This window comes from Vulpes lagopus, chromosome 19, assembly GCF_018345385.1.
Source record: "Vulpes lagopus strain Blue_001 chromosome 19, ASM1834538v1, whole genome shotgun sequence".
Lineage (NCBI taxonomy): Eukaryota > Metazoa > Chordata > Mammalia > Carnivora > Canidae > Vulpes > Vulpes lagopus.
The window spans coordinates 29988090-30002143 of NC_054842.1; the positions used below are offsets into that span (position 1 = coordinate 29988090).

Below are 14054 nucleotides of genomic sequence, written 5' to 3' on the forward strand. Positions count from 1 at the left end.
ATGAAAGGAAAAAAAACTGTTCAGTTCTGGGTGCATATCCTACTATCTAAGACCTACATACAGACCATTTATCTCTTTTCCCTCAATTTTAGAGTTTCTGTTCAGCTCAAAATACATGTGTATCTTTTACTCAGGTCACTTTGCAACTAATGTGGTTTAAAATATGGCTGCAGCTTCTTTAGCAAAGTTCTTCTGACTAATAAAGAATTTATGATTTTTCTTTTGTCCTTAGTTACTGTACCTGCCTTTCCGGGACTGCCCCCGTTTTAAAGAACTTACGGAGGAGACTCTCAAATCAGAGGAATTCCAGAAGAGATTGCATCCTTACAAGGTTAATAATCGTGTCATTTAGTGGTATACAGGAGTGTGAGAGCCAAGACAAAGGATGAAGTTCCAGCTTCTTAAAAGTGTGGGAGAAATGTGTCTGCCAGTGGCTGGTGATAGCAATGGGTTAAAACATTTAATGAGAGTCAGTCATCACTTTCTGATCCCCTTCCCTGTGTGGGGCCACAAGCCAGTAGAGAAGCCAGTCCCTTTCTAATCCTATACATGTGTGCCAGAAGGAACCAGACAAAAGTGCATGGCTGGGTCAGAATAAATGCAAATCTAAAATAATTCTGCCTTAATGAGGCTAAGGGGCTAGGACCATTAACTCTTATTAAAGGATAAATATCAAGAGTGCTGAAATTGAGAGACTGTAATGTAGCAATGTTCTCTCTGTCTGTGTATGTTTCAGGATTTTATAGAAACCTTGCCAACATTTACAGGATACCATACCCAGGACCTTTTTGGAATGTGGACTAAAGTCTATGACCCTTTATTTTGTGAGGTAAGAGAAAAAATATCAAAGATTAACTTGCAGTTGATTTTTATCATTTATGCCAATTTTGAAACAGATGAATACATCTTCTTTTACTTTTTTGGCAGATATATTAATTATGCTTCCTCTGACATTGAAACATAATTCAAGGCTTCTTTATATTAACTTGAAAATTCTGACTTTTTTCTCTCCATTATTTATGTTTTCACCCTTTAGCAAATTGCAGGCAAAATTGCTTTTTTTCTGTGGCTTGCCATTTACTTATTTCTCAGTCAGTCAGGAATGCTGGGCTCCTGTCATGGATTTTACTGAAAAAAGAAATGTTGTTATATAGACAGACCAAACAAACAAACAAACAAACAGTACCTGATTTCTGGATATAGAAATAAGCAAGCCAACTTCAGGCCAGGGTGTTGAAATTGGCTTATTGGGCATCTCTTCTTTGCTATACACACATATGAAATAACCTCTGTAGCTTGATCAATTACCTACCATTGAGGTTTTCAAGGCTACAAAGTATTTTTCACTCACTATATACCATCTACTGGCCAAAAAGAGTGCTCTACAATCCTGTTTTCCCTACCAGGTTCACTGAATCCAAAGGCCAAATTCTCACCACCCATAAAACTTCTAACCACCTCTAATCTTGAGCTCATCATGAGGGTCTAAGGGTCATAGTAACTTAGTAACAAATGACACAATTTACCCCTTTCCATGACAGAGTTCATTGACCTTCACATGACCTTCCTGATATTTTCACTCTATCATTAGCATCTGTTTCAAGGAAGACTAGCTATAGCTAGCCTTATAAAAGACTCTTCAGAGCTGCCTGGCTGGCTCAGTCAGTTCAGCATCTGAGGCGTGGCTTGAGCTCAGGGTCATGAGGTCAAGCCCTAGTTTGGGCTCTGCCCTGGGCCTAGAACCTGCTTGGGATTCTCTCTCTCTCCCTCTCTTACTGCTCCTCCCCCCACTCATGTTCTAGCATGTGCACACACTCTCTCTCTCAAATAAACAAATCTTTAAAAAAAAAAAAAAAAAGATTCTCCAGTAGAAATAAGAGCTCACATTTTGCTTCAAATCTTGATTTTTTTTTCCTTCCTTACTACAGATTGATCTGAGCTGTTCCATGATATGGCCATGGTGCAGGTTTCCTTTTCACTTCTCTCCTACGTATTTTCTCCCTAGGCACTCCACTTTGAGCTGTTTAAAGAACTCTCTCTCTCTCTCTCTCTCAATTCTGTCTTCGAATCTGAGGATTCCTTTTTTTCTTTTTTTAAGATTTTATTTATTTATTCATGAGAGACACAGAGAGAGAGGCAGAGACATAGGCAGAGGGCAAAGCAGACTCCTCCTAGGGAGCCCGATGCAAGACTGGATCCCAGGACTCTGGATCATGACCTGAGCCAAATGCAAGACACTCAACTGCTGAGGCACTCAGGTGTCCCAAATCTGGAGGATTCTTAATCAGTTGTCCATAGCAAGTAATAAATATTGGCACAAAGTCTATACCTGCCCTGCTGTACAGCTTATTCATCCATTTAACAAAATTCACCAAGAACCTACTGTGTGTCAGTGCACTTTCCCCAGGAGTCAGTACACTGGAAGATGCTGGGAGTTGGGGGGTCTGGTACTGAAAGCTCCAGAAATATATTGCCTCTCCCTGCTGTTGTCTCAGGGCACTCATTCATCTTTGGCAGAAACATCATCTAACCCTGTCAGTGTCACCTTCCCTACAGGTTAATAGATTTCTAAACCTCTCATAAAGGAATGAGGTACATTCTTGCCCTACCTCACCCTTCCTGCAAAATAGGAATCCCCCTTTGGACCCACACTGAAGCCAAAAGCTATGGACTTGGTAGGAAGGGGCAAATTAGTCTCTGTGAGTTTCCCTTCTGAAAAATCAATACCACTCCTTATCACAAAGTCAAGTTTTCCTAGAGAGAAATGGCTGGACAAGAAAGGCTAGACCCAGTAGATCCTGTGAGAGAAAGAGGACAAAAAAGTCAACAAATGAAAATACACATTTGCTTTCCTTTTTCTTTGCTACAGAGTGTTCACAATTTCACTTTACCCTCCTGGGCCACAGAGGACACCATGACTAAGCTGAAAGAATTATCAGAATTGTCCATCCTGTCCATCTATGGAATTCATAAGCAGAAAGAGAAATCTAGACTGCAAGGGGGTGAGTATATAAAAAAGTAAAAAGAATGCACTGGATTTGTGGCTGAAAGTAGACCCAGGCAAAAGGGTGCCCAGCTCTTAGAATCAGGATAAGTAGGTGGAAAAAAGAAATGAGGACCAGGCAGGACAGCAATAGATGCTGATGCCTCTGAGAGTAGTTAGGGTGGGCCAAGACACCAAAGGGGGCATCAGGTCTAGGTATTATTAATGTAGACATTTAAAGTAAGGATGGAGAGTAAGATGAAGTCCATTATGTCAGATTGACAGAACAGTGAAGAAATTCTAAGCCACAGGAGATGTTCTAAGTCAAATACTCTAGAAAGTTTGAGAAAACCAGAGCAATCACATCAGGACTCCAACCATTTCCAGACCCTACTCACTGTGGGGTCAGGACAAGTTCAGCAGAGCCCCCGGGAGGATACATAGAGGCAAAGACATCTTGGCTGTTGGACCAGGCTGGGCAAATGTTCACTCAGGACATGGCCCAGGCAGCAGCCCCATCTGATGTGTTAAACAAGAAGGGGCGGAGGATAGAAGTTGGGCCTCGTTGGCTACACATATACCACATCATACTCCTCAACTACCAGGTACCAAGGTATGACTCAATCCCAAGCCACATGAAATGGTGGAGACAGGGCTCTTAGTGGAGGTCCCCCCATGATGGGCTGAGAAATTCACCCCTCACTACTCAAAATGCAGTCCATGGGAGCAGTAGCAGCAGCAACATCACCAAGTCTCTGGTTAGAAATGCAGAATCTCAGACCCCACCTCAGCCAGACCAGCTGAATCAGAATCTGCATCTTAATGAAAGCCCCAGGTACCTCATGAAACATCAAAGTTCAGAAGCCCGTCTCTAGATGCAAGAAATGGTGAAGAAATGGGCAGGGAAAGCCAGGCAGAGGTTGAGAATAGTCTAATAATAGATGCAGGTGTCTGTATGGGAAGAAAAACTGGGGGTTTTCCTCACATTTGGTTCACATTTGCTCTTCTTGTTTTCCTTTGACTATTAAACATTGAATTTCAGAGAAGTCACTTCCCCTCCTGGTCCGGTTTCCCCATTTGATCAGTGCATTAAACTAGATTGCCTGTTAAGAGCTCTTCCCTAAGGTGTTGTTTTGGTGTCAGACTCTAAAGGCTGGTATTTGTGTGAATGCACCTGTCCCATTTTCTGGAGAAGTCCAGAGTATTGATTGACCAGGAAATTGTTTCCTGAGTGATTCCTGCCAAAACCTAAATCCAGCCTATTGTTTGGATCTGGCTAAGCAAAGAGATTTGTCAACTACATTCTTGTTGGGTGATGAAGCAGCTAAACACAATCCTGCAAAGAAAACATGTATTGTCTGAGTGACACGGAGGCACACAGGAACATCAGGACTTTGACTGGCATCTTCCCATCTCTGCCAAAACTTTTGTTTCATCGGTTGGTTTTAGGGATGACACAATTTGGTGCTATGCACGCCTCCACCCACCTCCTTCTATGCATACACACACACACACACACACACACACCACAAAAATTCCTAAGGTCCATTTAGGAATTTATGATATATGGCTGGTCATATCTGTATTACTGTAAACCTCTTCTTACTGTACACCACAGGTTGGTGTAAGCTGCAGCCTGCAAACCAAACCAGCCTGCTGCCTATTTTTTATAAATAAAATGTTATTGAAACTCAGCCCACACTCATTTAGGTAGGTAGTGCTATGGCTGCTTTTGGGCTTCCACCCGAGAGTGAACAGTTATGGCAGACCATATGGTTGACAAAGCCACTGTCTGGCCCTTTACAGAAGAAGTATGCCAGCCCCTGCTATAGCTCAAGAGTGTGGGAAGGGAAGTTTATATCTTGTAGTCAGTGATATTTTGTCTAGTGTATGCAGTTAATAAACGATGTCACAGAGAACTTAGAAGCTAGCCTATGCTACAGTGTAGTCTAATTATTAAGACATGCTAGGTTCAGAGAAGTTCAGCCCCTCTGTGTACATGTTGTGGAATCTTGGACAAGTCATTGAATGTCTCTTAACCTCAGTTTGGCCTCCCATAAAACATAATTATAGGCATGCCAGAGCCTGGGGGGTAACTGTGGTAGTTAGTGCTAGTTTTCTTCTGGGGAAAAATGGACAATCACCGTAGAACCAAGAGCTGATGTCATATCCCATTATCAACACCGAAGGCTGCTGCAGAGGCAACTATTGAAGGCCAAGTTGCTGATAGGTAATGATGTTGCCCCTAAAGGACCCTGAGAAAGCAACCTTCTCTGAAGCACAGTGGTCTAGACCTGTTGGAGATGTGCAGCTAGCTTCTTCCATTCCTAGTCAAGGGAGTCCCAGCATCTGCAGGAAGCACAGAACACCTCCCTTCACAATCAACCCTTTATTGTGCCTCTTGGTATACAGATGAATAAACAGTCTCTTTGAACTGTTTTATGAGCTTTTTGAGGGCAGGAGTCTGATTCACCTCACACAGTATCTGGCCCATGGTAACTGCTCAGTGTGGTGTTTGCCGAGTAGACCACAGAGTCTAGAATGATAGTCTATTAACATCCATGCCCTGCTCTTTACAAAAACAAACGCGTCATTCTGAAGCTGGGAGAGTACATGTGTGTTAAAGAAACCACCGGGGCAACTGGGTGGCTCAGTCAGTTGAGCTTCCGACTCTTGGTTTCTGTTCAGGTTGTCATCTCCAGGTCATGAGATCAAGCCCAGGATCAGGCTCCCCACTCAGAACAGAATCTGTTTCAGATTCTTTTTCTCTCTCTCCCTCTGCTCCTCCCTCCTGTGTGCTCTCTCTCACACACACACACACACACTCTCTCTCTCCCTCTCTCTCAAACAAATAAATCTTTAAAATAAAAATGGATGGAGGGAAGGAGGGAGGGAAAGAGGGAGGGAGGGAGGAAGCAAGCAAGCAAGCAAGCAAGCAAGCACCAGAAATATAAGAAGACTTCAGGTGATGGTTGTGGAAGTCCCTGGGGCCACATGTTCTAAGATAGCACCTGGCACCCCAAGATACCTCTCAGCCTTCAGTGTCTGTCTGAGTTGTGTACCTGTCCTTCACCACCTCAGGAACAACAAAGATGAAGGGCAGGAGCTCTCCTCTACTGAAGACAAGACAAGTGGAGCCCTCAGATGAAAGATGCTGGCTGCCCCCTAATAGTGATTCCAGGGTAGCCTAGAGAAACAGTCCACAGAAAACAGTCCATGACCTGCACAGACACCCAGAAAGCTGCTTTCTCCCACAGGTTTGACTACTAGAGAGCAGAAGCAAGAGGGGTGAAGGAGTACAGGCCAGGCTGTCATTTCAGGGCTGCCCCGGAGAAGAGCACTAGCTAACGACTGTCTGAAAAAATGCCATTGGTGATTCCTTCCAAGTCCTTCAACCTCCTATCTCAAGCTTTAACAAAACCTGGGGATAGTAGGGCCCTGAGTGTGCCGATCCAACTTTCCTTGCCTAGCCTGCTCTTGAGTCCCTGTGTGTCGCTGGGCCACAGCTTTCTCACTATAAACGGGATAGAAGTCAAGATTCAGTAAAATCATGTAAAGCACACAGTAGATGCTCAACTGAAGTTACTGCTTTTCGTCTCTTAAGTCTTGAGAATGATGGCAGGGAGAATCGCAAAGTAGGAATTAATGAAAAGTGTAAGCCCATGTTTGGTTCAGCTCTCTTGTTGGTCTATCTTTTTTAAGGTGTCCTGGTCAGTGACATCCTTAATCACATGAAGATTGCAACTCAGCCATCAAACCACAGAAAACTTATCATGTACTCTGCAGTAAGTATTATCACCTCTGTTCAACGTCGGTTTGTTTTAGGCAGTGATCTCTTTAAGGATGGAGCCTCATTTTCTTCATCATCATTTCCCTATTGCCCAGGAGATGGTAGGCATTTTAGATATTGATCCTTCAGATCTCCTGTGTATATTACGTGTATATATGACCACCTACGTGGTTGGCATTTTTAAATTTTATTTTTTTATTTTAAGTTTAAATTTTCAATACATAATTCTGGCCCTTGAGGACTTTACAATCTAGGACTGACTAGAAGACATAAACACCATTCAAAGCAAGATAGAAATGCAGTGCAAGCAAGTACTTTGGTGGCACAGAGGAAAGATGCATCACTTCTGTTCCAAACTAAAAGCAGAGCATGAATGGGATGTGGTGATGGATGCAGACAGAGAGTAACGATGTGGAAGTAAAACCACAAGTGAAGGCCATTTTTCAAGCCTCCAGGACTGGAAGGGGAGTGGAGCCATTAATAGAGGCACCTTTGGGCCAAGGGAATGTAGCCCTTTAGACGAGTGGGTTTGAAATGCCAGGGAGCATCCAGATAGAAATCTCCGGGAGGCAAAGGAAATAGAAGGGGGGGGGGGGGGCTGCAATGTGAAGCTAGAGCTACATTGGATACAGAAAGAAAAGGAGAAGTCTCGGAGAAAACTTTAGTCTTAGGAGCAGGAGCCAGGGAAAGAGGCACTGTTCAGGGGATAGTGGGGAGGGGGGGCAGAGGGTGGAGATTCCAGGGGTGCACTGAGCACTGAAATGGCTGTCTAGGGAATCTGCAGTGACAGGGAACCAGGACACAAAGTATGGTAATTCAGCTTCCCACTCACTTCTCGATGACAGAGGATTTCTCAGATGTGGTTTGGCTGGAGAAAGCCATGTTTTCATTCTGCAGGAAGTTGGAAGAGGTGACTGCAGATACAGGGAAGTTTGTGTATCATCCGGGGTTCTAAACGGTGTAAGCAGACAAAGAGCTCGTGGACTGAACAGAGTGTAGTGCTTCCTGGAGAGGGGCTTTCTGAAGCCAATCCGTTCTGCTAGTTTCTTTAATTTCTCATCTGGTTTCCAGTTCTAACCTGCGAGATTTCTGGCAAGTCATAAATCTGTAACTGTATTTCTTTCTCCAGTAAATCAGTTCTAGGCCCTTTTTATTTTTTAATTTTTTTCAAGATCTTATTTATTTATTCATGAGAGACACAGAGTGGCAGAGACATAGGCAGAGGGAGAAGCAGTCTCCCAATGGGGAGCCTGATGTGGGACTTGATCCTAGGACCCTGGGATCATGCCCCCCTAGGACCCCGGGATCACGCCCTGAGCTGAAGGCAGGCGCTCAACAACTGAGCCACCCAGGTGCCCCTAAGCCCTTTTTAAATATGCCATATACTTTAGGCAACCAATGTTATGCCCATTTTGTAGATATAAAAGGTGAGGACTATCAAAGATTATGTAGTTAATTAGTAGCAAAACTGGGGTGGAAAACAAGTCCCCTATGCCTTCCAGCCACTCTGGGATAAACAATTAACAATTACTTTTGAGCTATGCACTCTATTTCCTTACATTTTATCATCTCTAACATTTACAACTTTGTATATTTTTTCTCAGCTCTAAAATCACAGATTATCCTAATCTGGAGAAGAAATATAATCTAGCATTAATATGTTCCAAAATCTTTTAAAATTTAAAAAAAATCAATGAAATAAAATAAGACAGAGATGTTCCACTAGAGAAAAGCATAGTACAAAACCAGAACATCAGACTCAAATTTACTTCCTTCCATTTTGGGGTTATATGACAGTAAGCAAGTTACTTAATTTATCTAGGTCTGTTTTTCTTTTTATTAGAAATAACGATATATATTTTTAAAAAGCTTACTGCCTAGCACACAACAGATGCTCAACCAAAATTAATTCTTCCCCTTTCCACCATGGGGGTATGGCCAATTTAAGTGAATCAGAAACCATCCTGGTTCTCTATAAGTGCTAATACTACTAGCTATGGAATGTACATCGGAATCACTGGTAAAGATCAAAAATACTTTGTTTCAAATCCCCGCAGCATGACACTACCGTGAGTGGCCTACAGATGGCACTAGATGTTTATAATGGAATCCTTCCTCCCTATGCTTCCTGCCATATAATGGAATTATATCTTGAAAAGGGGTAAGTACCTACAAGGTGCTTTTCACAATTAAAACCACTGGACCCCAGGCTTTGCTATTGTTATTGTTATTATTAGCTTAAATATTTTCTTAAAATAATCAATTTTCAGTCAGGTACGTAAATTTAAAATCATATACTATGTAAAATAATTCACTAAGTTAAAAATATTGCTTTTCTCCACTTTCGAATTTCATGAAACAATTTTATTCAAACTCTCTGTGTGCGTCTTAACTTGTGTCTTCACCATTAGAGCCAATTTGGAGTCTCCTAAAACTGTTTTCCAGATATATTAACTAATAGGGATAATTTTCACTGCTGTACAACTGAGCCTCAGATTCTCAGAGGCTAATCCCAATGGACATTTCTTTCTCACTCATCTAATACTCCAAAAGAGATGACCCTCCCTCATGGTGCCTGGGTGGCTCAGTCTTTTAAACATCCAACTTTTGATTTTGGTTCAGGTCATGATCTCAGGGTTGTGACATCAAGCCCCGAGTCAAGCTCAGCACTGGGCATGGAGCCTGCTTAAGATTCTCTCTCTTCCTCTCCCTCCCCCCTAAAAAAAAAAGAGAGAGAGAGAGAGACATCCCTAGTCATTAGGAGGTGACTCACCTATGGTGGGATTTGGGGACCCAGGGTTCCATCTTTTTAGGACCTATAGTAAGGCTTTAACTGTCACAGATACACTAGTGATTCCTCTCTGATGGATTTGAGCCATGTAAATTGAAAGGATTCACCATTTTAAATGCCATTAAGGACATTAATGATTCAGGGGATGAAGTCAACATTAACAGAAGTTTGGAAGAAGTTGATTCCAAATCCTCCAAAGACTTAGAGGGATTTAAGACTTCATTACAGATGTGGTAGAAATAGCAAGACAACTAGAATTAGAAGTGGAGACTGAAGATGGGCTTGAATTGCTGCGATCTCATGATCAAAACTAATGGATGAAGAAAAAAAAAACTAATGGATGAGGACTTCCCTCTCATGGATGAGTAAAGAAAGTGGTTTCTTGAGACGGAATCTAGTCCTGGTGAAGATGCTGGGAAGACTGTTGAAATGACCACAAAGGATTTAGCTTATCACATAAACTTAGTTAATAAAGCAGTGGCAGGGTTTGAGAGGATTGACTCTAATTTTGATAGAAATTCTGCTGTGGGTAAATTGCTATCAAAGAGCATCACATGCTATAGAGAAATCATTTGTGAAAAGGAGAATCAATCAATGTGGCAAAGTTCATTGTTGCCTTATTTTAGGAAACTGCCACAGTCACACCAGACTTCAGCAACACCCCCCTGCAGTCAGCAGCCATCAGCATCAAGGCAGGACCCTCCACCAGCAAAAAGACTACAACACGCTGAAGGCTCAGATGATGGTTAGCATTTTTTTACCAATAAAGTATTTTTATTAAGTTAAACACATTTTTTAGACATAATGCTATTATACACTTAATAAACTACAATATAGTATAAACATAACTTTTATACACACTGGGAAACCAAATAATTCATTTGATTTACTTTATTGTGATATTTGCTTTATTGTGGTAGTCTGAAACCAAACCCACAATATCTCCGAGGAATGAGTGTAGTCGCTTGGTCCTACCTACTGCAAGGGAGTCTGGGAAATGTAGTCACCTTTCATCCATAACTCTATTATATGGAAAGAGAATCATGAATTTTGATTGACTATTAGTCATCTTTGCCATATCATCTTGAGATAAAATTTGCTATCACTGGGTAAGTCATCCCAGGGTATAAGTAGTCATTCATATACTATTAGGAAGTTTCTAAAAATATATCTCTATAAGTGAATATCTGCAGTTACTCTCTATGAGAGAGTATCTCTTTAAGTAGTTACTACTGTTTATGTAGCTTTTAAAAGTGATTTTTTAAAGATTTATTTATCCATTTTAGAAAGAGAGAGACAGAGACAGAGACAGAGCTAGCATGAGCAGGAGGGGCAGAGGGAAAGGGAGAGAATCTCAAGCAGACTTCTCACCTAGCACAGAACGCAATACAGGGCTCCCTCCCATGACCCTGAGATCATGAAACCAAGAGTCAGATGCTTAACCAATTATACCACCCAAGTGCCCCTGAAAATGATATTTTAAAAGGCTTGTTTTTAATAACACCCAACAGTTGCAGTTGTGAGGTTACTACCTCAAGAATGATCACTAAATCCTTTGAGTTTCTCTCCTGCCTCTTTGGCAAGTGACTTCTATAAGGCCCTCATGCTAGTTTTACAACATTGGCATATACCTTGTTTTTCCAAATAAAGTATCAAATATGAGGGAGTATAAGGACTTAGGTGTACACCCACACCCTCTTTCTGAGGTGTAATCTTGACAAAATCTTTAAGCACATATGTTAAATATTGCTCAGTTCCATGTTTATTCCCTGGATAAGAAGAGCAGAGATACCTTCATTCAGAAGAAAGCCTAAAAGAAATCCTGAGAGGAAAAGAGAGAATGAAGCAAATAAGAATCATGAAGGAGAGAGAATAGGAGAAAGAAAACCCAACACCCCGTCTGTCCCCCACTTCTTACTCAAAGGCTCATCATATCACCCCCAACTTCCCTAGTCATCACCTCTCTGCTCCCTTTCAGAATAAGCATCCTGGTCCCCACCTCTTTTGCCCCTGTTTATCTAACAAACCAGCCCTCCCATTTCCACCCTCTGGGCCTGACCCACCTGCCCCAATCTCCCTATTCCCACACCTAACTTAGCTAATATCTACTCGTTCCTGTAAATTCTTCTCCTAGTCCTACAGCTGACATGTTACAGGCCAGGCGGGAAAAAAATCCAATGGCAGTTCCACAACACAAAACTAACAGCCCTGTCTTCTACCTTCCTCCATCAGGGAGTACTTCGTAGAGATGTATTACCGGAATGAGACACAGCACGAGCCATATCCTCTCACACTGCCAGGCTGCACTCCCAGCTGTCCTCTGACAGAGTTTGCTGAGCTGGTTGCCCCTGTGATCCCCCAAGACTGGTCCACGGAGTGTATGACCACGAGCAATGACCAAGGTACTGAGGATATCATGGATTAGTGTGCATGCAGAGCTCTGCAAAAAGGCACAATACCCTCTCTCCAGGCAGATGGTGGCTTTAAGAGTATAACTTGGCCATCACCCCCAGCTTTGAGGGAAATGGGTTTGGAATGATAATTGTATGTTTCAGGGACCCCTGATTTCAGTCAATTCCTATCTCTCCATGAGGCCCTGCCCCCACCTGCCTAAACCTCAACTTGGTAGTTTTTTTCAGTGTTAATAGGAAAGGGCCTCAAGTCAAATATAATCAGAGATAAGACTTAGATCAAAGTTTGTGGGGCTACCATGAGCTATTATGATTAACCCTATAGAAACTTTTGGTTGTTTTTGTTTTTGTTTTTTTAAGAACTCCCAGATATCACTTGAGTAGAATTAAATGAGGTAGTTCTTTTAGTGTCTGAAGTGAAAGGGATTTTTTTTTAAGATTCATTTATTTATTCATGAGAGATACAGACTGAGAAAGAGAGGCAGAGACAGGCAGAGGGAGAAGCAGGCTCCCTACAGGGAGCCCGACACAGGACTCAATCCCGATCCCAGGATCATGACCCAGGCCTAAGGCAGGCACCCAACCCCTGAGCTACCCAGGCATCCCTGAGGTGAAAGAGATTTTAAACAAAATCTACAATCTAGAGTGAGAGCAAGGAAGGGAAGAAGTTAATTCTAGGCAAATAGGCAAAGGACCAGCTCGTCTATCAGTTCCAGCCTTCTCACAAGGAGAGAAATGCATACAGTGGAGCAATCAAGAGAAATCATCTACAGTAGGAAACTGGTACTATCTTCTTATATTTATGTTAAAACATATTGGGTAGAAAAGCTGAAAAGTAAATACCTCTTTGTATCCTTTAGCCCCGGAAAATCCATGTTACTTTTGAAGAAACCAAAAGCAAACTTACCAGAAAACTTTGCTGTACATAATATATACGGCAGCTCTTGGAGTGCAGACATCATAACAATTAAGTAATTTTATTTAGGCATACAACACATCAGAGATGCATGAGTGGTTTCTCTTGAAGATGGTAAGAGATGTTGAATCTGGAGTTGAGATAAGAGAGAAAGTATGATGACACATATCAAACTGGAACAAAATTAGAAATGTAAGAATGTTCTAAATGCCTCCAAGATCAAAACTTACCAGCATGTTGGAAGTATGGCTGTGATAGCTGCTCTGAGGACAAAAGGAATGTGTAAGGCTTTGATCCTGAGATCTTCAGAAAACCTAAGCAAGCTCACATGTCCTGCTGAAACTACTCCCTATACAAGAAGAAATCATGTTCGAATGACACTCTTTAGAGTCCTATAGATTTGAGGAGTGGCAGATGCAACACATCTAGAGAACACCGTGCTACGTTACTATTACAGATAAAAATGAAATGGTTTCTAGTGATGGTTTCTACTGGATGCCAGAGTCCAGAGCAAAGCCATTCCCTCTCCTAGTGGGTCATGGGGTGACCGACAGGAGACAGTGATTCATACGTTTATTTGTATTATTTTTTTTCCCAAGTAACTATTTGTCCTCAGGGCTACCATCTAATTGCTCTTCCTCCCCCATGCATGTAACTTTCTTCCAGCAGTAAGCCCAATGTAAAATAGTGAATAAAGTCACTAGTAGGGAGTTCAAAAACATTACTTTTATGATGAATTTTGAAAAGTGTGCGTGCTTAATCAGAATAAAATTCCTGAAGGACAGATTTTAGGGGCTTTTTTGTTTGTTTGTTTGGGAATTTTATTATAATGTTACCAGAGGAAAAATATTCGTGTAAAGAAGAATGATTTTGACTGACTTAGATGAATATTTTACATTGAAAATGTATTTAGTTTGGACCTGACTGCTTCAGAAAAAGGCTAAGCTGATGGATGGCTCTGCTTCATCTATTAAGGTGGAACTTGCAAGAAAACATCCTTGGAAAATGTACAATGTAGTGGGGAGGCAAAAAGATACATATTACACAGAATAACAAGGGTTATATCTTTTTTTTAAAGATTTTATTTATTTATTTATTCATGAGAGACACAGAGAGAAAGGCAGAGACACAGGCAGAGAGAGAAGCAGGCTCCAAGCAGGGAG

The 14054-nt window shown here is 41.7% G+C and overlaps 1 protein-coding gene across 1 annotated transcript in view; it reads left to right on the forward strand.

Moving 5' to 3' along the window:
* ACP3 (acid phosphatase 3) overlaps nt 1-14054 on the forward strand; it is a 43154-nt gene that overhangs the window by 17315 nt on the left and 11785 nt on the right. The window contains exons 5-10 of the mRNA XM_041733663.1: nt 233-331; nt 737-829; nt 2870-3002; nt 6686-6768; nt 8831-8934; nt 11797-11966. Of these exons, the coding sequence (XP_041589597.1) occupies nt 233-331; nt 737-829; nt 2870-3002; nt 6686-6768; nt 8831-8934; nt 11797-11966 (682 nt within the window). The remainder of the gene's footprint in view (nt 1-232; nt 332-736; nt 830-2869; nt 3003-6685; nt 6769-8830; nt 8935-11796; nt 11967-14054) is intronic.